The 23,051-nt window shown below is 38.1% G+C and overlaps 3 protein-coding genes across 3 annotated transcripts; 1 reads left to right on the forward strand and 2 right to left on the reverse strand.

Annotated features, from left to right (window-relative positions):
* The first annotated feature begins 339 nt into the window (after nt 1–339).
* LOC113674871 (uncharacterized) lies at nt 340–12,741 on the forward strand. Its single transcript, XM_027191368.2, has 6 exons — nt 340–618; nt 752–2,261; nt 7,556–7,825; nt 8,672–8,836; nt 8,974–9,078; nt 9,570–12,741. The coding sequence occupies exons 2-6, from the start codon at nt 1,110–1,112 to the stop codon at nt 11,343–11,345; spliced, it is 3,468 nt and encodes a 1,155-aa protein (XP_027047169.2). The 5' UTR covers nt 340–618; nt 752–1,109; the 3' UTR covers nt 11,346–12,741.
* A 173-nt stretch (nt 12,742–12,914) lies between these two features.
* LOC113674872 (sperm microtubule associated protein 1) lies at nt 12,915–17,361 on the reverse strand. The gene is made up of 4 exons (XM_027191370.2): nt 17,031–17,361; nt 16,199–16,298; nt 15,303–15,434; nt 12,915–13,878 (listed from the first exon to the last, which is right to left on the reverse strand). Exons 1-4 carry the CDS (start codon nt 17,283–17,285, stop codon nt 13,847–13,849), a joined length of 519 nt encoding a protein of 172 aa, XP_027047171.2. The 5' UTR covers nt 17,286–17,361; the 3' UTR covers nt 12,915–13,846.
* An 871-nt stretch (nt 17,362–18,232) lies between these two features.
* On the reverse strand, nt 18,233–22,585 carry LOC113674876 (N-acyl-aromatic-L-amino acid amidohydrolase (carboxylate-forming)). Its single transcript, XM_089183248.1, has one exon. It carries the CDS (start codon nt 21,963–21,965, stop codon nt 20,946–20,948), a length of 1,020 nt encoding a protein of 339 aa, XP_089039374.1. The 5' UTR covers nt 21,966–22,585; the 3' UTR covers nt 18,233–20,945.
* Between the last annotated feature and the right edge of the window lie 466 nt (nt 22,586–23,051).

Consider the following 23,051-nt stretch of genomic DNA (forward strand, 5'->3'; position numbering starts at 1 on the left):
AAAAATTCTTTCCCAGCAGTGGTCGAACGAAAATACTTTTAAAACATAAAATTCCTCTCCTTCCGAGCGTAAACGAAATGTCCATTCCTTTTCGCATAGGTGTTTACAGTAATAAACATCTTGTTGATTTCTTTATCATCGGCAAACTCGAGAGCGTAATTGTCTCTGATCAAACGTTTGACCGACATCTATCCTGAACCTAAGGGTTTCGCATTGCGGAAATCCGCCGATATGATTGGTTTAAATCTTTTTGAATGGCCTTTGTATTAGTTAAACCAATAAAGTTATGCGGTAACCTGTCAGAGCTTTCGCAATCTTGAAGAAAACCCGATTTCCTTTGACGGTGATGACCCACGCTCTCCTGCGGTTGAGAAAACTGATACTCGTGTTTCTAAATCATAAGGAATGCATTCGCAGGATCTTTATTGTCTTGTGAATTTTCGTGACAGTGAGAAAATTGCCGCGCGTCCTAAGAGTGGCTCTTTCGGACGTCTTTCCCCTCGCCCAATTGATTTTACGCGGTTAGCAAGAGCACATTCGTCCGACAATATTCTAATTTGGGACAGTTTGATTGATTTGTCCGCCAAGTATTCTTAGAAACTGTCTGCGTTTTTCCAGGTGAGCACTGCCATTGTTTCCTTGCTTGATCACTGTGAGTATGTTTCTATTGTAGCTGTAGTTGTATCATTCCCTCTCTTGCTAAATATGTAAGTAAATTTTCCTGTACAGTTTCTTTGTGTATTTTTTTCAGGGTGCTTGAACTGTTCTGGCGTCAACAGTTACCATGACGTGAGGGCAGTAGATTCGTAAGGCTAAAAAGAGCAGAGGTTTTATCGCGAAAGAGACGGCACTCATTTACATGCGGAATATCAAGGAATCGTGGAAAGCATGAACTTTACGCGTGCGATGCGCTAACTCGTTTTGGGCTTCGCGCCGCATCCCACTTTGCGAGTTATTCGAGAACGAGACATTTCGTCCGAGACCCACGCAACGCCTGTCGCGTCCTTAATAGATACTGAACTTGAATTGATTTCTTTCCGAAAAGAAAGCTTTTGTTTGAAAAATTTATGCCATTTTTGAAGGACTGTTTTGGCTTCATTTGAAAAAGCATGGATGAGTCCAAACCGGAGATAGATTCCGTTCATCGGGCTCATGATCAGGAAACCCAAACAACGTTTGATGTGAACCACAGGGAACCAACTAATAATAGGACTTCCTCTATTGAGAGCAGAAGACCGCATGGCTATCCACCATACAACCACAGGCACACACAGTCATGGAGTGCAGGCCACCCTTATCATGCAGCACCATATCCTGAGTACTACCCATATGACATGCATTATCCACCCCCTCATCATCCACCTCCCTCTATGCCAGTTCCACCTCATGCAAACCACTATTACCCAGGACGAACACCTCACTGGCATAGCCATCCTCCAAGCCCTGTGTTACCATCACATCTATCTCCCATTCCCCATCCCCATTCACCTTACCGCCCTTATCATTACCATCACCCAGATGCATTTTATCCAAATCCTCCTTCCATGCATGGAGTTGCACCTCCACTAAGCAGTTCCCGTGAGAGAAGACACACTGACTCTGATATTGCCCGCCCCAAAGCAGAATGGCCCCCTGGTTATCAGCCTTTTGTTAAACCTGTGATACCATCGGACTATCTGGCAAATCTGCACAGAAATCCAGCATCTGAGTTTGGAGGGCCACCATCCACTGCGACATCTCTGCGGTCTACAGTTATTGACCTGCCACATTCCAGCTTTCCAAGCCCAAGGCTGTCAGCTAAACTTAGTCGGAAACGGGCACATTCCAATACCCCATCATCTGTTGAATCTATTGACTTGAACGCATTAATTCGAGGCTCACCAGATTCCTTATCAGGGTACCTTGGTCCAGCAAGGGTGTCTTCAGCAGGTTCCTTTGGTCACTTGAGTCCCATTGGTTTTTGCACCTCTCCTGGATCTCACCAAGCTAGTTGTTATCCTGTTGCAAGAACTGTGTTCATCACACCCCCACCTATTGCCACTCCTCGAATACCAACACCATCTTCAACAAGTCGAGATGCACTGCCCAGCTCAACAACTGGAGCTGAAGGAACCAAGGAAGAAATGTCTGAAAGCATGAGTTGTGCTGAGTCATCACAGGTGTCTAGGGCTAAAGAACCACAGGGCACCTCCTGCAAGGAGGAAAGTATGGATGTTTGTCCTCTTGACTCTACAACATCACCTGGTGCTTCAGAAGTGAAGGTAGGGTACAGTTTGGTATTAATGTTAATAATAATCTCTTTTTACACCACAGCTGGACAATGTAACCTCCTCCCTGGTAGTCCTCTCTCCTAAGTCAGAAAGTTTTGTTTTCATGTTTCATTAAAGCCACCACTTTTCTCCTTTATTTACTGATTCTTTCATACATGTATCCATTTATTCATTTTTTTTCTCTTATAAATGTAACCTGTCAATGTGTACTTGCATGTTAGTTACAAGCATGGCAATTATTTGCATTAACTAGGAAATATCTTTTTGCAGTGTTCATTTCTTAATCGCTTTACTTGAACAACAAGCTTTTTTTGATAGAAGAAGAATCTTAACTTAGGACAGCAATCAGATTTATTTTGTCATTTCATAAATAAGTTACAGCTGTGGCTCTTAGTTTGTGAGATGTATTTCATATGGACTCCGATTTTCACAAACCAACTATGACTTATCAATTATGGGATGAATCAGTCAAACAAGGCAATACAGAATTAATCCAACCATATTCTCATCTTTCTGTATCTAAGATGAGGCTACATTTGGAAAAAAAAATTTTCTTCTTGGTTATAATTACCATCTTATTATATGTTTTGAATACATTCTACATGTAGAATTCCCTTGCCACCACAATAACATATGTTGTTGGGTGGTTTTTAAAGAGTAAACAGTAAATTGTGTCAAATATTGTCCTGTTTGCTAATTTTTAAAGCAGCAGAACAGTAACAGTCTAGAAGATATCATGAATATTTACAAGGCCAAACCAACAGGGAATATAAATCACTTGAACAGAAACAAAGTTATGTTCAAATTCTAAACATTTCTCTCAAAGGGTGTGAATTTTTGGTTGAGAGACTGTTGTTTTTGCCAACTTCAATTGCAAATTGCATTTGGCTGTAAATGAACCATGATATATAGTTTTTTAAACTTTCAGATTAAGAATTTTATATTTTGTATGATCATAGGCTGAAAAATACTTTGCCTCGATGCTAGTGCTCAAAGATCACAAATTTACAATAAGATAATCAGGACATAGTTAAGATGTTTGTGGTTGAAATAATTGAGTTTATCCCTTCTGCTGTAACCTTTAGCTTTGACATCCAACTGTGCTACCCACAGACTTTGAATCACATGTGAACACATGCAGTAGCAAATTGTTTTTCCTTCTCTTCCTGTCTGCGTGAATCAGTGTAGTGTATCAGTAGTGATAACCAAAATAAGTACAGTTTATTTATTCAAATGAATAAGCTTATCGTGACAGTTTTTCAAATTTCCAATTTTTGATTGACATACCGGATAACAACAAGTTTTCTTTTTCTGTTATGTTAAACAATGTATTTCATGGATGGTATCATGTCTTTCTTTTAGTTTATACGGCAGGTAAATTTGCAGACATGTGATGATGCAAATCTTAATATTTGGGCAGACTGTGATTTCAATAAGGATTACTTAGTCTGCAGATAATCATCAAAATAAAGTCAATGTACATGTTGCTTTTAGGCCAATAGTTCTTTTTATTGGTCACAACCACAGGCGGCAAGAACAATTCTTATCTATAACATGGTTTGACAGGTCATCAAACCCTACTTATCAGGGGGCATTAATAATTGCTTCTCAATATGTGCCTTCCAGATGAATTTTCAATTTTCCTTTAGTGGGAAGGATGGTAACGATCTTGTAAAAGAAATGAAATCTTATGTCTGTGTTAGCTGTAGGATGGACTGTCATCTCTGTGATCCTACCTGCAGATTTTGTGGCAAAAACTGCACTGATAACCTTTGCCAAAGCCAATTAAAAAACCTAAGCCCTTTTGTTGTATTTGCTGTTATGGAGAAACCACTAGCAGACAACTAAAAAAGATTAAGAGAACTGTGGGAACAAGACATGTTCGTCTTGTGGTTTTAAAAGATAATAAGGCATCATTTTATTATGCATTGGCTAGCCGTCAAGAATGCTCTTCAGTGTTGATCCACAGGAAAACAAAAGCAAAACCTACCAAAAGATACATAACTGAACAAAAAATTCCTGATACAATTAAACAAAAAAAGAGGAGCTGTTAAGTTAAAAATGCAACCTGCTCATGTAATCCAACTGATTTTCTGACCTGTTTGACTGTTCAATTTAATCCTGTTGTGACAATTTCTATTTCTAACTATGTCAATATTTTGATTTTTTAGATTTTGACAATTGGACCATCCTCCCACATTATGTTTTGTTTAAAGACTGATTCAGTGTGATTTGTCTCAGACTACTTTTTTTTTTAGTTGTGCTCAAATTGAAGAACATAATTTCTGAAAAAATATGGCTTCATTAAATCTGTAGCTGTATCTTGCGCATGAGATAATAAATGTGGAATCCAAGGTCTTGAAAGCATAAATCTTGTATTATTTCCATTCCATATATCTTTGTGTGACTCTAATTCCATCATTTATTGTCTTATTTTCAAATAGGCTGATTGTTTTATCCATGAGGAGTTTTTGTCACCAAGAATATTCAACTTAACAATTGGTTCATATGTCAGCATGCGTTCATAGAGATATGAAGCACGCAGGAAGTTTGGAGAGCATGAAAGATGTGTAAGAGTTGCTTGAGGCATAGCAGAGAGCAACTCTAGCTTCTTGAGTGCCCTCCAAAGTTCCCAAGTGCTTCATATCTCCAGGAAGTTTGGAGAGCATGAAAGATGCGTAAGAGTTGCTCGAGGCGTAGCTGAGAGCAACTCTAGCTTTTTGAGTGCCCTCCAAACTTCCCAAGTGCTTCATATCTTGATGAACACACAGCTGACATATGAACCAATTGTTTTATAACATTTTCAACCTGATTGTTTAAATGTTGTAAAAGGGTTAATATTCCCTCTGCTACGCTTCAGTTTCAGGAAAACATTTCGCTCAAAACTGACAGGTGAATTCATGCGTGTAAATGAACTTTATTTTCTGATTGAATACAAAATTCTTTTATCCAAAGAAAAACAAAGATGCTGTTTCATCGGCTAATTCACAACAGGCCACATCCTAGCTTCGTGTGATAGAAAGTCTGACTTACAAACAAATCTAGGAAGGCATTGCAAGGTTCCTAAAGATTTTCACATTATCGACACAAAAGAATATTTCAAACATACTTTTATGGTATAAATATTCAGAAACATATAAGTCTCAACCAGTTTTTTAATAGTGAAATCCCAAAGTAAAAAAATCACAGAGAGAATTTTTTTCTTGAGGGATTTGTTTGCTGATGTCATGAGTGTGCACAATAGGAATATGAAGCATGCTCATGCAATTGAATTTGATTGGACAAATTTACTAGCTATGTTATAAAATTATTTGCTATAGACAAAGTGAATATTGTTTGATAATCCTCCCAACTACAATGGATAGTATCTAACAGAATTCATTGAGCCTGAGATGATTACTGGTAATTGTTTAGTTATTGTTCTGGTGATTATCAGACTATAAGATTCACTCTAATTAATGTGGTGTATGACGCAAGTCTTCATGCTGTTGCTTGTCAGCCTCATTTTCATGTTTCACAGCTGTCAACATATTCTGTAAAAATAAACCTTTGTTGAGTTTTTCTTTGCGCCTGAAGTCTATTCTGATGCTATACGCCACAGTGGCAACAAGGATGAGATAAATAACCTGGAATGGAGACCAGTTAATCTATCTTAGATTTTGAGAGAAGTGTAGGAGAAGTTAATGGGCGTAGCTTGGTTGCCACTGGTCAGGGAATGATCAGATACTGCAAGGATTAGATGTTGAAAAAAAGGGTCCAGGAAGAAAGGAATACAACAGATCATGGTGTAGCAAGGATTACGAGTTCATAAGGTCAAGAGAGCAGACTCATGTCATACACCACAATCAAAAGCTCATAAGCAAGTCTTTCTTAAATTTCATACTGTATTCAATCCCAGCTGTATGCAATTCCAACTTGACTGCTATCTTACAGAAGCATGGGGATTGATGGGTAGATGACACAGTCATTCTATGAACTGCATGTTACAGAAGCAGAAACTGTATAAAAGGAGATAATTTATAATGGTCATGTTAATATTAATTTGCATGAAAGAGTTTTAACAGGCTGAAAATGTCCACCAAGAAGGCAAGTTCAATCAATTCAGACTGATAAGTTAAATGCCCTTGCTATCATCAGCTGTGAACATTTAAGTGTTCTGCAACAGATTACACTCTCTATTGGTTTGCCATCCTAATAACCCACTTGGGTTATTGGGAGAACATGAGAAGATGTTGTGAATCACCAGCTTGAAATGAGTGATTTACATATTTTTAGGGGTTCTGCCAGCATCCCAAGAGGGTTGCTACAAACCATCAAAACATTAGAGGGGGCTCTCTATTGTTTTAATACAATAAACTTAAAAAGGAAAATTTTTCTATAAAGCATAGGTTTTTCAGAATTCAGGGTGTTTGTATGTAGTATCTCAGATGTTTTATGTAGCAAGATATGATGCAATCCTAAACCAATCAGAGAGCACACATTTACACATTCAGCTGATCAATTCTACTTTAAGCTTTTGGTAAGATCCCAATGCTTGATCAGTTAGATCAATTCATACTTCCCACATTTTTTGTGAAAGCTAGACAACTGGAATATGTGTATCTTTGGGCTCAGTGATAAGCAGTCTAGGTTAATCATTAATGTACAAATTCAGGCTGTAGTAATTTCTATAACCTTATCCAGTACTCTTTGGCATGCACAGAGTTGCAATATTTGAAATTTGTATCTAATTAAATTGCAATGTGATCCTTCATGTAGTCCTGGGAAAGAACAAAACATATCAAATAAAATTGCTGTAAGAGCAGAGAATGAAAGATGAATCTTTAAAGAGTTATCTGACAGTCAGTTCAATTTTGCAGTTAATGTGGACACAGCTCTTCATGTAATTTTTAATTTTGATAATGTGCATACAACAGGGGTTAATTGAGGGATCCAGTGTGGAAATGTAAAGTTGTACAATCAGGGAACAAAGAGTTTGAGACATATCACAATATTCCAGTAACCAGAATGAAATTCTGTATGCACTGGGGTCCTCCTCTCTTATTCTCAGACTTTGTTTGTAGGCCACTTTAACCCTTTAACTCCCATGAGTGAGGAAGACAGAATTTCTTCTTACAATATCAAGCAGACAAGTGATGAGAATAGAGAAAATATTAATTTGGGGATTCTTATTTGATCCAATACCAAATTCTCCAAACTAACATCACAAGAACTATATGGCAGACAATAAGGAGGGTTACTAATGAGATCTTGGGAGTTAACCTTGACCACTTTTTATATAACAGCAGGAAGGCTCAGACAATGAAGGAGAAGAGAATCAAGGAGAGCAGGATCAAGAGCGAGATTTGACTTGCCATTGGAAGGAATGTCAAAAGCTGTTTGAAACACAGGATGATCTGGTCAAACATGTCAACACTGACCACATCAAGAAAGATCGCAAGGACTTCACTTGCTACTGGGATGGCTGCACCAGAGAGAAGAAACCCTTTAAAGCCCAGTACATGTTGGTGGTACATATGCGACGTCACACAGGGGAGAAGCCTCATAAATGCACTGTAAGTCTAAACAGAGATTCTATCCCAAAACTGTTGTCTACACTAAGTGCTGCATGAATTGACATATAACAGTGTGCCACAAGGCCCACTTGCACACCTACATTTCAGCAAATTAGTTTTAACTGGTGCCAATTCGAGTTTATGTAGAAAATTTCATCTTAATTGACCATCGTTTGTCTGTAGGGTAAGGTCAGACAACATTTACCCTATTTTCCACCAATTCCCCTTGATTCCACTTCTGTGAAATTCTTCTTATTCTGTCTTACTTCTGATGATGATGATTATTCTTATTCTGTCTTACTGCATTTAATTATACTGTTTAATGATCTTGTAGGCTTTATACAGTCTACAATTAAACCAGAATGGCACAGTGTTCAAGCAGTAAGAGGAACAACTTCTCATGCACACACCCTCCTAATCACTAATAGTTTTCTCACCCAAAACCAGACTGGACTATTTGGTCAACAGTCCACTTTGCTATCAACTGTAAGTTTGTACGAAGTGGCTGTCCAATGAGGAGATGAATGAAATAACCGTCCACTTCCCTTTCACTTCAAAGATCTTGATATTCCTTCTCTTTCCTGTCAGCCATACATTTCTTAAAATATTAGTTCTAAAAAAATTGCTGTGCAATCATTCAACCTTCCATATAGGAAGTTGATGTTTTTCTCTGTTCTGATCACCTTTCACTCGATTATGCATTGATAGGAAGGAGTAATTACTTCGTGGTCATTCAAAGTACCAAAGGAAAAATTGCTCTATAAAATGTATGTAATGGGCTCACTATTGTTAGAAATATTCTCAGTCAAAGTAACAGGTCTTGAAACAATCCTATTCTCTCTTTAGTATGAAGGCTGCAACAAAGCTTACTCCAGACTTGAGAATCTCAAAACTCACCTCCGTTCACATACTGGGGAGAGGCCATATGTTTGTGAAGTGGAAGGGTGCAATAAAGCTTTCTCTAATGCTTCTGACAGAGCCAAGCATCAAAACAGGACACATTCTTCTGTGGTAAGCAGACCCTATACACTTTAAAAATGATTTATAGCACTTTTTTTAATCTCAATCATTACTCAGAAATTCACAAATTTATCATGACATGGACTTACTTAGATGAAAAAATAACATGCATGTACTTGCTATTATAGAAACCTTATGTCTGTAAAGTACCAGGCTGCCCTAAGAGGTACACAGATCCCAGCTCACTGAGGAAACATACAAAAACTGTCCATGGAGAACAAGGAATTAAGAGGGTAAATATGAGAAGTCTATTAATTGCAAGTGACAACCTCTTGTGAACTTTCTGAAATCTAAATCAAAGAACTGCAAGAACTCAAGTCAGGTCAAAATTTTCAGAAGGGGACCTTTATCTTTTGTGAATTGTATACCTGCTGGTACAATAATTTAGGTCAGGTGCTGGTTTAGTATCACTCTTATCTGTTCTAAAAGTCACTATTTTATTATCTGTAAGAAGAATTTCTGATCGACCATATGCTTATTAAAAGCAATCTTTGTTGGCAACACCCTCCTTCTTTCAATCTAAACAATAAAAAATGGACTTGGTAAATTTCTGTGCAAAACAGTGTCTCCAGAGCATACCTGGGATTGCATATAGTATGGACTGTAAAAAAGGATTAACTGCTGAATCTTAAATGAATGTAACTATAACAGTCTGAGACTTATTTTGAACATCTTGTAACATCAATGTACTTATCGTTATGTTTCCTTTCTTTTGTAACAACAGCTAAAAGCGGAAGGCAGTAGAGAAAAGCCACAACCCAATTCTGACAAAAAAGGGAATTTATCTTCTGACAAAGGCCAAGGCTCCAACACTTCTAGCAGTGGTACACAAGCATCACAGCCAAAGAGCAATCATGTCGAAGAACCCATGTCACCTGGACAAGATGGATCAAGTAGTGCAGGTAGTGTGATTCAAGCTGGAAGCTGCTCCCAAACAATTGTAGGCAGTAGCTTTGATGGGGATGTTGTCTCTTCAAGCTGTGAGAGAACCCCAGGAGGCCTTGACATTCCATCTAGCCGGGAGAGTCCAAGAAGCATGGGCAATTCCATGTTGGGGGTGTCACCAAGAAGTCCTCCATTTGTAAGCCAACTTCCAGATATCATAGAAGGAGACTGGGAACCTGGAGAGAATGGTGCTGTGACTACTGCACAAGAGGTCAGACCACCAGCACCGAGTGTCAATCTTCCAAAAATCGATGTTCACAAAAGGGATGTTGCCCAGTGGGTGAGTGATGTTCACCGCAGGATGAGCCAAACATCACGGAGATCAAGTGATGGCAGCCATTTATCTGTGGAGCTTGGTGATGCAAGCAGAAGGTCTAGCCAAGAAAGTGGTTGGTCTTCTTATGGCAGTCATCGATCTAGCCTGGCTAGCCCCTTTCCAACCACAAATATTCAACCTCAAGAGGTTATACCGCACTATCCAAGTGGGTGTCCTCCACCCGTACCTACTGGTATGACTCCTCTTCATTGCAGACCAAATTTACATCCTTTGGATAGTAGTGATGACACTCTTCGTCGAACCAGTGAGACAAGCACTTGCAGCAATCAAAGTGCACCTTACAACAGACTGAGCCGTAATAGTAGTGGTTATGGAAGTCAGTCAAACTTAGCAGTTATTCGTAGTCCCATTTTCCACAAGATCCCACCCTCCTCTCACTTACTCCCACAAAGAAATAACTGCAACAATGCTGCAAACAGAAGGAAAAGTGACACTGTGATATGCGAGGCAGATAGTTCTGGGGGTTACTTGCCCCAAAATGGAAAAAGTGAGCTGCGCCGTAGTAGTGAACCAATCAGGCAATCAAGAGCACATATGAGTAGGCCGGAGCCTCTAAATGGCACAGTCAACAGGCAAGTGATGCCAATGCCAAACGTAAATGAAACAGAGCTTATTTGTGGGGATGTAGATCCACAGGAGTTTGATGCATATCTAAATGGACAAGGGCAAGGGCAGTTGGAACCAACCCCTCCCTTGCATCCTCCTCCAGTACGTCAAGGTATGTCAGTTTCCCAACCTCATCAGACACAACGATTGCGCCACTACCCATATCCTGAAGAACAAGAGGCAGCTCAGCAACCCCATCAACTCAGTTTACAGACTGTGCATCATCGACCACAGCTGTGCCTTCAGAGAAATTCTCAACAAGTGCAGTGGCCACAGTCCAGCTACAGAAGTGAGCAACTACTTAGTGTACCAGATGTCAGTGGTGGCTTTTACCCAGCCTCAGAGAATGCAGCATATAGTACTTCAGGGGAACAGACCCCTGCTCAGAAGACCCAGTGTGACATGGCAAATCATGAAATAGATGCCATGGTGTCAGGGATGGGATTGCTATCCACTGAAAATGGTGGTGTGTCAGAATTTGTCGGAAATGGAAACATGGTAGTTAATGACATGAATACTTTATTGAACTCTCTACGCGAGGAAGAGAGGTACTTAGAAATGTGTCAGAACTCTAGAGGTCAAGCAACTGGAAGTGCAATGTCCATATTTTAAGTTTAGATGTAGGCAGACTGATCAAAAACAAGGGCTGTCTTCTTTCACTAGGGCTGGATCAACTTGAAAGAAACAGGGTGTAAAGGAAAAGCAGATGTCCATATGTAAATTTGTGCCAATTGTTTGTGATCATATGGAACACAAAGGCACCCTACACATTTTAGACATAGTCTGAACAAAAGCCTGAGATGTTAATAACCCCACTAGAATAGACAAACTCAGCTTGGCCAGTTCTAATTATCTCAGTTCTCAAGACTGTTCTGTTTCATTTATGGAATGGCCAGTTGTCAATGGAAAGAGCCCGACTGTTTTTGGTCTCCTGTTAACAAATTAAAATTATAGAAACCACTAAGGGTACAGAATTAGTTCCTTGGGAAAACACTCACAACTAAATGTGCTGCAAATCATGGATGTGTGGAGGATAATCAGATAATATAAAGTGCAAAATGCATTGCTCTGTAGAAATAGATCATTTTATACAAAGTATATTTGTGATGCAATAATGACTATTTAAGATATTACTGAGTACTTAATTCTTTTATTTTCAAGATTTTAATACAAATTCTCTGCGTTGTCTGCCATACATTTCTTCCAAGGTTAGCTCTGAGAATTTGGTCTTGAATCAAGATGTCTAGCTGTTGTTTTTTTTCTTATTGAGATGAATTCCCATTTTATGTCTCTTGTGAATAGGATGGTTGAGCTGAAGTTGATTGGTTATAAAACATCCAACACTCATTAATTAAATGCAGTGGTATCAAACCTGCCATTAATCTTTTATACTTTAACATCGGTACGCATTTTCTCCAAACTGTTCTCTCTTCATTTCCTAAGGTGCTGACAAAGAGAATTTTTAGACAATGAAGAGCTTCATAGTTGGTGATCATTTTCTTTACTCACACCATCTTAAGGTGAAATTCAGGGGTGATGTTGTCATTATAGATTAGACACTAGTCACCCTCTGGGGTCAAAGGATTTACTGTACAAGCTTAATTTTCTGGTGATGTATCAAAGATTTCAATCTTGCATTCTTGACATGAGGCAAATTTAATTGCCTTCAAAATTTAATTTGTAGTTACAGTGCCACAGAAATCTACATGTGGGAGTGACAATCAATAGCTTCGACGACAAATATGCATACTTTTGTACCATTACACACAATTGTGAATTAAGCTTTAAGCTGTGAATGGTAAATTCCCTAATGCAGCAAAGACAGTTTTTATGAACTTTAATGTCATAGTTTACACTTCTACTTTTTGTCATAAAGTTGCAAAATTTACCACCTGTTTGTTTTATCAAGTTGTAATTGCCTGTATTTTCCTCCCTCTCTTCAGCCTCCACATCTTTGGATATTAACTGTTAGGGTAGTAATACTATTAAAGATTCCTGTTGATTCTTACCCAATGTCTGTTATGAGAATTTCTCTTCATCTTTTTTTTGCAAAAAGGAGATACTATTTACCCAGTTCATAGGACGATTTAAGGTCACCCTTCTTGTTTTGAGAACTTGATAAGTTTAACCTCCCCAGCAAGTTCTGGCCATACAAAAGATCTAAGAGAACAATCAACAACCTTGATGCTCAAAAGTTAGCAATACATTTATTTTTTTCCCCACACTTTTTTTACAAAAAACTACCAAACCATGTGGCATGATACTTATGAAAATTAGTTAAGATGGTGCAGCATGCAGTACAAACATAGGCCATTAACTTCAAAGCAGCATTGATTTTACTTTGTGGCTGCTTCCAGGATCTTTGTGGGCCAGACACTGTACTAATGGTTGTTCAGGAAATATGTTACATGGTTCAATGTTCTTAGTTATTTTAACTCTAAATCATAACAAAATGTTACCATTGTATTTCAAGCTCTGGTAGTCCACTTGACCGGCCTAAGGAGTGAGACCATCACTGTGTAACCAGATTGGAGAGTTGAGAGCCAATTATCCAAACCCAGATTTCCATAACTTTCTTTTCAGACTTGTCTTAACTCTTATTACCTGACAGCCTTAAAGTTTACATGAAGTTTTACTGGATGGTCACTCATGGGGGGGAAGGGGTTGAGATGTTCAAAAGGGTTATGCTGCATAGATCATTGTGAAAGCAGACAAAGTATTTGGCCAAGAAACCATAATATGTTGAAGTTTTACACTGACTGGGACAACCAGGAAATTAATGAGCTCTGTAAAAGTAAACTTGAACTTGGGTAAGTTTCCACTGCACAGAATTCTTTATAGTCACTCCAACACTCCAACATATTTGGCCAGTAACAGATTAAAGAAGTCCATAATTGCCTGATTCCTTGGAGAAACCATCTTGCAAAGTTGAGTTGTGCTGGACATTGCTGCTTTCCAATTGAACAGCTTTGAAATACAAATATCAATAAATATATTACTATGAATAGAAACTCATTCACACATGGGCATCAAATGTATACCAGTTCTATGCCTTGGATTAGGCACACCAGATATCTCTTTATTCTTGATACTTGGAGATTGCGACAACCTTGTCATGGAACTACTGAGCGGCTATCAATTTTCCCTGTCCAAAACAAAATGACACAAAGCAAAATTTGAAAAAGCTTAAATGGACATTTGTAAAGAAAACATAGTATGTTAACGGACTGGATCTCTTCTTCTGAGCAAGCTTGTTTGAATAATGTTCTAAAAAGAATTGTTGGTGAAAGAAACTGAGGCAACTTTTGCAACAAGCAGAGAGTACCTCATCATCAGAATCAAAGGCAGCTGCTGTTACACTTTTACTTGACTCTTAAGAGGACTTAAACTCGTTTTTTCAAAATGTCATTCACCAGTACTCTCACCAACAATATTCTTTTCAAGACCCCTCCCTTCCCAATGATTAGATAACAACCAAAGACAACTGTTACCCCTGAGTTCCTAAGATCACAGGTGGCTAAAGCTCCAGCTGTGAACCAATCATCTTTTGCAATAAGCGTCATGGTGAAAATATAAGACTTTGTATGGGAATATTTATGACTGCTCTTTGGAATAAAAAAATACAGTCAAATTCTCAATAAAAATACCTCACCTTACATCCACAGTGCATTGCTTATTATCTGACTATTTACTCTGTTGAAAAGAACCCATTTTAGAGAGTTATCCATTTCTAGGTTTACCACACAAGAGAAGCCCTTTTATGTAGTAAACCTAGAAATGGATAACTTGCTGAAATGGGTTCAATTCTTTTTAACATAGTAAGCAGTCAAATAAGATGCGATGCACTGTGAAAGTAAGGTGAGGTATTTTTATTGAGAATTTGTATTTTTGTATTCCCAAGAGCAGTCATAAATATTCCCCCACAAACTCTTATATTTTCACCATGATGCTTATTGTACTAGACAATCATCTCACAGCTGGAGCTTAGGCCACCTGTGCTAAGACACATCTTTAATGTGCACTTAGAAGTGGACATGAGGAAAGCAGGTTTGACAACAGTTTTAAAAAAAAAGATTCATAACCAGGTGCGAAAATGCTCAGAGAATATAAGCTGTCACAGCCTCCTTAATTAGTTTTTTTTTTTTTATGACAAGATCATCACCATGTTACAAAAAAATACTCTGACTCTTCATCATTAAAGACCGGTCAAGGGAAAATGAAATTACTCAGGAGCAGGGTGACAAACCATCAATAAGTTTCAAAGGAAAGCAAAAACTTGCATTCTCAAAACAGTGTGTTTGAGCATGTAGAAGAGAAGGATTAATAGAATAACCTTAACCATTTAACACTAGGAGCATCTAATTTCTCTTTAAAGTAATACTGCAGAAATCATTCATTACAGTCATGAGAATAAAAGAAATGAGTGCCAACCTAAGAAGCTTTGATTGTGAGACAAATTCTCCTTGTATGACTAAAGGAAATGTTCATAAAAGTGTATAGAGAATATGGCTGCTAATGTTACAGTGTAAAGGGTTAATGGAGAGTATTAATATGAAAATAATATTTTACCTATGAAAACTGATGGGTGGTTTCGAAGCGAAGGAGTGTTTCTTCGAAATCCAAAACAACCATTGAAACCATTAAGAGGGAGAATATTTTCCATGAACAAACCATGACCTCCCACTTGACTTGTTGAATGACCTTTAGTAGAGAACAAATGAAAATTAATTTTAATTAATTACAAAAATCATTGTATCACTCAATACTGATAACTTTTTCTCAAAAAAGTATAATGTAAACAATAAATATAAAAAGTACAGCTGGGTAAACTGTCTTATCTTTTTTCCCTGGAAATTTCAGTTTTGAAAAGAAGTAATTCACAAAAATCTGACTCCAAGAGAAATCTAAAATTCCAAAAATTTTGTGGGGCTGCCAAATCCAACAAAATTCCCAAATCTAAGTCTCAAGACCCTTTTAAAGACTGACAAATGAAAGCCTGCAGAGGGTAGCTCTTTGGAAGTGTTATCATGATGCTGACCAGTCAAAGACAATTGAAAATCAAAAGGAAACCAATTTGAAAATCCCTGATTCAAATTACATGACTACCTTCACATACCTTTGCACTAGACATAGTTATAATATTACTGTCTGTATCAAAAACAATTTTGTGAATTTCACAACTGACATGTTTTTGTAAGTTATAAAATATAACAGCAAGCAATCCCAAAAATTTCTCAAATGCATACAGTCAAAACCAAGTCTAAAATAGCTATATTTAGGGACAGAGGGAAGAGGCTGCTTAAAAGAGGTAGCCATGAGGGGGTGATGGGAATGTAAGGTGATCCTTTAATTTGGAAGTTTAGATCATTTTCAATTTTGGGAAAAATAAAAATGCTAATGAAAAACAAAGAAGTAGTTGTTATAAGGATGCAGCCATTGTTGTAAGGTGGCTGTAGTGAACTTACCAGCCCCTGCACTGTTGCGGCGTTTGATGTAGTCACCCATCATGCCTTTGTCATAGAATTTGTCCATTTGCTTGCCTGCTATTGAGTCACCAGGACACTCCTAAAACAAAAGGACTGGAAATCAGAGAAGCGGAAGAACACAGAGCACAATTAAGTAACCTAATAAATCATGGGATAATGTGGTGAATTTTACGACCAATATTATTTTTGTCCCAGTTTGGTTGAGAGGATGTTGCGAATTTTCTAGATCAACCACAAATCGAAGTAAAGCAAACGAGTGTAATTCCGGATTCCCTCCAACACACAATTTAAAATTTTTTTACAACACTGCAAACTCTGTTTACTTATAAAAATTTAAAGGAAACCTTACATGAAATAACCTCCAGAAACTTAATCGTTTTCGGATGTAATTGTTGTTAGTATGGTTTAATGGGGCTTTAACGTCAACCTTGTTTCAACTGGCAGAAAAACGAGAATGATAATAATGTAAACTATGCGAAAGAAAAAATATCAGCATCTCAAAATTGAATTTTCCTGCACGCAGTTGAAAACGTTTTAGGGCTCATCGAAGCTCTCCGTTTTGTAGACTGACACCAATATTGACTGCTGTAGTTAAAGAGGCATTATTGGAAAGTTTTAATGATTTGTTCTATGATAATTAGCGAAGTCTTCTTGGGTTGCTGCGGGGCGTGCGAACTGTACTGTTCACTAATTCTTAATTAGCTATTCACAGAGTGCATTTGTTTACAAACAGTCTAAAAGTTTATCTACCTCATAACCACTTCTGATACGTCAAAATGAAATCATAGTATAAAACGAGGCTCATTCTTACCTGGTCTGTCTTTTTCAAAAGCTTTCTGACGACAGGTTTTTCGAAATATCCTTTAGAATGCCTGTCCTTTTGAGCATTGTACGGTGGAATAGCGGTCGCCATTTTCGGATTAGCTCGGCCGGAGTCGTCTGATAGAGTGCTAACCGCTACAGCATCGAGAACAAACCCTTTCTCCTTCTTCAGTTTTTGCTCTTGGGTCAGGGGCGGTGGACCGTACTTTGCAAATCGAGCAAGTTTGTACTGAGGCTGAGCCATCTTGAAGTTTACCGCCAACGTGATTCGTCTCTTCCTGAAAGGTAACCAAGGAGGCTAGTGGTTGTCAGGTGAAATCACGTGACTCGATCCGAAAAATGAAAATAAAATGAAATATCAAGAACCGGAATGGGCGAAAAAGGATCATGTATCAAAAACAAGAATAATGAATGAAAAGCTTATCAATTTGCGGCAAGAATACAGAAAAATTTTTTCATGATTAAATAATCATAGTCCCTCGTAATAGTTCCGTTGGTGTTGATTTTTCTGAACTACTCTGCAATTCGCTTATCGTTTACAATTTTCATTCTTGAAAGGATCTTACTCTGTTTCAACCGTTTCACCGTCGTTTCTGGCAATATCATCATTTTTAGAATTGTTCCACACATCAGGATCGACATGACCGTCCGTTGCAGGTTCACTGCCTTCGTTTCGCATTTTGTTAAAAATCGATCGTGAATACCGATTGAAAAGAAAATGTTTTGATTTGACTGGATTCCGGCTAAAAGTGATAATTATGATTTTAGAAATGCAATTAGCTTCGTGACATCACTGCGTAATAGACAATAATTAAACGTTATTAAAACAAATTCTTAATTATCATTCTCGTCCCTTCTTGCGTGTCGTCATGCAGTGCATACTTTTTATCTTTTTTACAAAACCTCGCCTATGATCATTGTCCTTTGCCAATGAACTCAGAAGAATTGATCTTTTAGGTTCTCCTCCTTGAGAAAAAAAAACGCAAGTTGCGAGGTCCTAGAATCCGCAGAGTACTTGATGCAAAAAATTCAAACTCTCCTTGATCATAAAAATAGAGGGTTAAATAATACACGATAACAATAATTAATTAATTTTAATTACAAGTTCATTTTTCGTCGTTTGTTTGTTCGTCTTGTCTAGTCACGCGCGGTCAAAAGGACTGAAACTGACTGACTGACTGCCTGGCTACTGAGTCAGGTCGAATCCACCATATTTTCACAAGAAACTCAGAATGTATTCGATACCAAGAGGAATTTTGAACAGTTTTCGACAACATGGTGTGGCTTACACCCTGATGGCGGTTCGAAATTACAAAGTACGTACTGCCCTAAAGCTTATGTGTTCTGGATGCAGGTTTGTCAAGAGGAAAGGAGTTCTAAGAGTCATCTGTAAAGTGAACAAAACTCACAAGCAGAAACAAGGTTGATGAACAGTATTTATTTTCAAGTGGAACAGCACCCGGAACTTTTATCTTAATACTTTCATATTTGCTTCTACAATGAATCTGGAAATTTTCAGAGATGTACCATCTATGATCGACCTGCTCTGGATGCAATTAGTGGTGAATTTAGAGAGGGGTAAGTGATGACATCGAAGACCCGATCACTTCATTTGCAGACTACAATCTTCATCTGATCAAGACAACCAGTTGACATTTGTTATCATTATTGGTGAACGATAAGTAACTTCGAGAGCTTGAGGTCACGATTTTTGTCTCATTTATCCTTACAATTACAGTAAAAACACTGCCAACTCCAAGACTGTGCTGTGCTCGTGTATCCAGGGTACATTTCTGCCAGGTATAATCAAGTCTGTACTGTAGATCATCTGTCGTTTCATGGGAAAAATTTCCGCACAGCCCCATACTACATTATGCATTCAGTTCTTGGATAGAGAAAACAATGACAAAAACAATATATTTTCACTGGGAAAACAGATTTGTTTTACAGTAGTATGGAGCTGTGCGGAAATTTTACTGTTTCATAAAGAATCTATGTGCATATCTGACCAATATACTTTTTAATAATTGGCGATACTGAGGCACAGAGAGTATTGTAAATATTTTGTTATGATTTCTGCGAAACAGAATTTTTGTTGTAGTGATCATCCTTCTGATCCTACCAAAAAAAAAAGGTTATGCCAAGAGTCAGACTATAACAACTCCAAACTCTGTGAGAATTATATGTTGAGGAGTTGGGATAGGAAATACTTTAAGTAATAATATCAGATACATCTGAACATATCTTTCATTGGAAATAAAGAATTTGTAAGTGGATACTTTTTCAATTTGAGAATGCATTGTTTCTTAATGAACAGCAAAGAAATTGCTTTTAGGGTAATTCATGAGTTTAGTGGGTAAGTGGATATTCTATATTAGAACTTTGCTACCTCTAACCTGATTAACTCGAACCCCCTGTTAACTTAAACAAGATCTGATTTCCCTTGGATTTGACCCACTTTCGCAGTCATTTACTAACCCTTGTTACCTGGAACCTTGGTTTTTCCCTTGGGAGTTTGAGTGAGTGGGGTTCTACGGTATCATCATTGGATAAATGTTAAAAACTGATTTTAGTTTAACTGTTCAGGTGATTATATAGGTTCTCACACTTTGATTGATCAAGGATTGGCATATTTTTCCATAATCACCTTGTTGAACTTCCTAGGAGAAAATTGAATATTTCCAAAGAGCACAAAAAAAGTGACTAAGTTTAGTGTGACACTTTCCTCAAATAAGATATGAAGCTTTTGCTGATTAAAGTAAATAAATCTGCTAAATTCTAGTGGAAACAAGTTTCTCATCTTGATACTCAGTTGATGAAATAATTATATCAAAGTAAAAGCAAAGCTTCCTTCATTGCAGAATGATTTCAACAACAAAGCACCAGAGTAATCATCCTAAAACATTTATTTACCTCAGGCTCAGTGAGCATTGCTTAGTAATCCCCTCAACTTTGTCTCAACAGTTATTCAATGATACTCACTTTGGCTTTGGTGAATAATTGTTACATATAAAATTTACAAAGTGGGATAAACAATGGAATATAAGATCTTATTTGGTTTGTTTTTGGATCACATGGGTCCTTATATTAAACCTTATTGACAAAATTGCAATTACAGAAATTGCTACTAAAGATAATGGTGAGCTATATTATAAAACAGGTTGTGGTTTGTAACTGCAGGGTGATAGAGGACATTCAAATAAGACTTCACCCAAGCAACATCAACAGGGACAGTGAAATTGAAATCCCAGAAGCCTGGATGCCAACTTCGCCTTTATAAAACGTTTATGTTACCCCATTTTCACTACTGTTCAATGATATGGTACTTTTGTGGAGGTAAAGGGTAAACAGGCCTGTACATGGATCTCTGCAAGACCCTTTAGTGGAAGACATTCTACAGCACATGGCTTTTACTAAGAATCTAGCATTAGAGGCAGACTAAGTTAACTTTGTGCCATTGAGAGTCAAAATGTTCAGCTTCATAGAATGTGCTATTGTAGTTAACCCTTTAACTCCCAGGATCTGATTGTTAACTCTCCCATCTGACTGCTACATATTACCTTACAAATTAGTTGCAAGAATTTGGTGTTAGATCAAGATAACAACTCCTACCTGATACATTTGAGTGCTCTCATTACCTGTTTGCTGGATAGTGGCTAGATACTGTAGGGAGAAGTTACCTGTGAATCACTTCTGGGAGTGAAAGGGTTAACACATATGTACCTTCAGCAACTAGTAGACTATTTGACCGAGTGTTTTACTTGCATCTCTTTTCAATCAACAGAAAGGTATTATTCAAAACTGATCACTAGGTCGAGATAAATTTCCTAATGATGAATTCCCAACTCACAGTCCTCAACCTATATGATTAATGTAAATTCACAAAGTAAGGAACAGTCTCATTTTAGTTTGTTTTCAACTTCAGTGCTGGAACAGTTATCTTTTCCTTTGCAGTGATTGTCATTGCTATGTTGTTTGGGAAATATGCAGCCTCGTTTATAAAAACTGGCCACACCACATCATCTCCAGTGAAAGGGATGGTCTCACCAGAAAATGACAGGAAGAGTGGGTCACCAGGATTCAGTGGTTTCCAATCACTTCTTTCCACATTCGCTGATACCATGGCTGAAAGTTCACCTTCTGCATCAGTAGGAAAATGGATGTTGCCTAGTGATCTGAACACTTCAATTTCCTTTTCCTCAAATTCAAGGCCATTATTAAACTTCTCAACACGGTCAAGCACACCCGTAACTATTTTCTTTGCCAAATTGTAAATGGCCATGTTCAAAGTACCATGTGCTAGTGGGCCCATTTCTAAAGTTATGCCCTCCACACCTAACTCATGTACACCTTGTGTGGGAAATTTAGAGGCATCTAGGAGGTCCTCTTTGCTGTTTTCATGCTGATCCCCTTCAAAATGCTGCCCCTCAAAATTTCCCTCCTTCAGAAGCATAATGCGTAGCTCAGGAAACTCTTTCTGCATTTCTGCTGCGAGGTGTAACAGAAATGGACCAGCAGATCCGCTCATTATAAAAAAGGGCCCAGTATTTGCAGTTGTGTTATGAAGATCGATCCAGAAATCTATCGCCTTTCTTCCGGCCTCGTCTTGAAATCGTGAATACAGTTCGCAGGCTCTCTGTATTTCATAGGGACAATTTTCCTCCTCTTTCTCCACAGACGACAACAGATTTTCTGATTTTATCTGTCTGTTGAGATCTACATCAATGAAACGCACACATCGCTTGGTTGCCCTTGGATTCGCAAGTATAGCATGAGTTTGAAAAGAATTCCTTTGAATTTCGATAGAACCATTTCTCAGCCAGTTTTTAACCAGGTAAACGCCATTGAGTTCATTTCCATGCGTCCCACCGCTAATACAAAGGGACCTTACTTGATCATGGATAGCAATTTCGTGAGTCGCCATCTTATATTGTGCAATCTAACCCGAAGTCAGAGATCAGACTGGAGTAAGATAGCGTGACTCTGTCACGCGAGCACATGAGGACTGATGCGTAAGGAGAAGGAGTGACCGCTTTACTAAGAATCTGCTGTTAATAGCAGTTTACACGTATGTGCCTTATGGCGTCATGGTGATCCCTCACAATCCAAAACAATAGCGTCATCTAAATTGAGACCCCTCCACTTGACTCAGACAAACAAACCACTCAATGAGCTATTTCTACAAGTAGAAATTATGTCGTTCACCGGCACTTCGCTTCGATCTCTGACCGTTCTAATGCAAGATGATGGCGTTGCTAGCTCCAAGTTTGAAAGTGAACCAGAGAACTACATTGTTGATTAGTTAAAGCGGTGGCTGAAGTGTACAGGGTTTAAATTAAGCGGAAAACGTGATGAACTTGTCAAACGCGTTCCCGAATGTATAACGGCTGGAAATCATCACACTCTCGATCCAAGCATCGATGGAGGAAAACGGTTTGCTGCGAAAGGAGAAACGTCGTCAAGTAGACTATGAAGAACTTCAAACTCCGAAGATATCAGGCCAACGAAATTTTTCATAAGGGTTGAATCTATCAGAATATTTTCGTAAGACACACTACTTACAATTTTGAGGGGGGGGCCCATTAGAAACTGCAAAACCGTAGAAAAAATCATCCAAAACCGAAAAACCGAAAAAAAAAATTCGATCAAAACCGGAAACCGCATGTAAAACTGTCAAAATAGATACATTTTCACATCCCATTTATTAAATCCCTGATCGATCCGAAACAGTGGTGACAAGTGGAGCATACAGAGTAAACTACACTAATTTCATGACAGGATTTATGAATACCATGGACCTGGCATTCGTATCTTCTAGTATCTGCTTAAATTAACAGCTGGTCTCTCAAGGAACTCGAGCGTGGTCTCTGCGGACTCAGCATCTGATAATGGAGCCTAGTTAAATTAAGGAAATTCGCAGTAAAGTCCTCGACAGGATTGCAATTTTGCAGTCGCAAAAAGCCATAGCTCTGGAAAGTTTCATCGAAAATCCCTAATGTAACATTTCCAT

This window comes from Pocillopora damicornis, chromosome 9, assembly GCF_964200805.1.
Source record: "Pocillopora damicornis chromosome 9, jaPocDami1.2, whole genome shotgun sequence".
NCBI lineage: Eukaryota > Metazoa > Cnidaria > Anthozoa > Scleractinia > Pocilloporidae > Pocillopora > Pocillopora damicornis.

Bases quoted from the DNA above. Each gene is read 5' to 3' on its own strand.
- LOC113674872 (XM_027191370.2), bottom strand. From the start codon at position 17,285: ATGGCTCAGCCTCAGTACAAACTTGCTCGATTTGCAAAGTACGGTCCA. The intron at 15,435-16,198 runs GTAAGTTCACTA...TCTCTACTAAAG, and splicing joins CCGCAACAGTGCAGGGGCTG to GTCATTCAACAAGTCAAGTG. The intron at 13,879-15,302 runs GTAAAATATTAT...TGTTTTGGACAG, and splicing joins CCACCCATCAGTTTTCATAG to GGAAAATTGATAGCCGCTCA.
- LOC113674876 (XM_089183248.1), bottom strand. From the start codon at position 21,965: ATGGCGACTCACGAAATTGCTATCCATGATCAAGTAAGGTCCCTTTGT.
- LOC113674871 (XM_027191368.2), top strand. From the start codon at position 1,110: ATGGATGAGTCCAAACCGGAGATAGATTCCGTTCATCGGGCTCATGAT. The intron at 8,837-8,973 runs GTAAGCAGACCC...TTGCTATTATAG, and splicing joins ACAGGACACATTCTTCTGTG to AAACCTTATGTCTGTAAAGT. The intron at 9,079-9,569 runs GTAAATATGAGA...TTGTAACAACAG, and splicing joins GAGAACAAGGAATTAAGAGG to CTAAAAGCGGAAGGCAGTAG.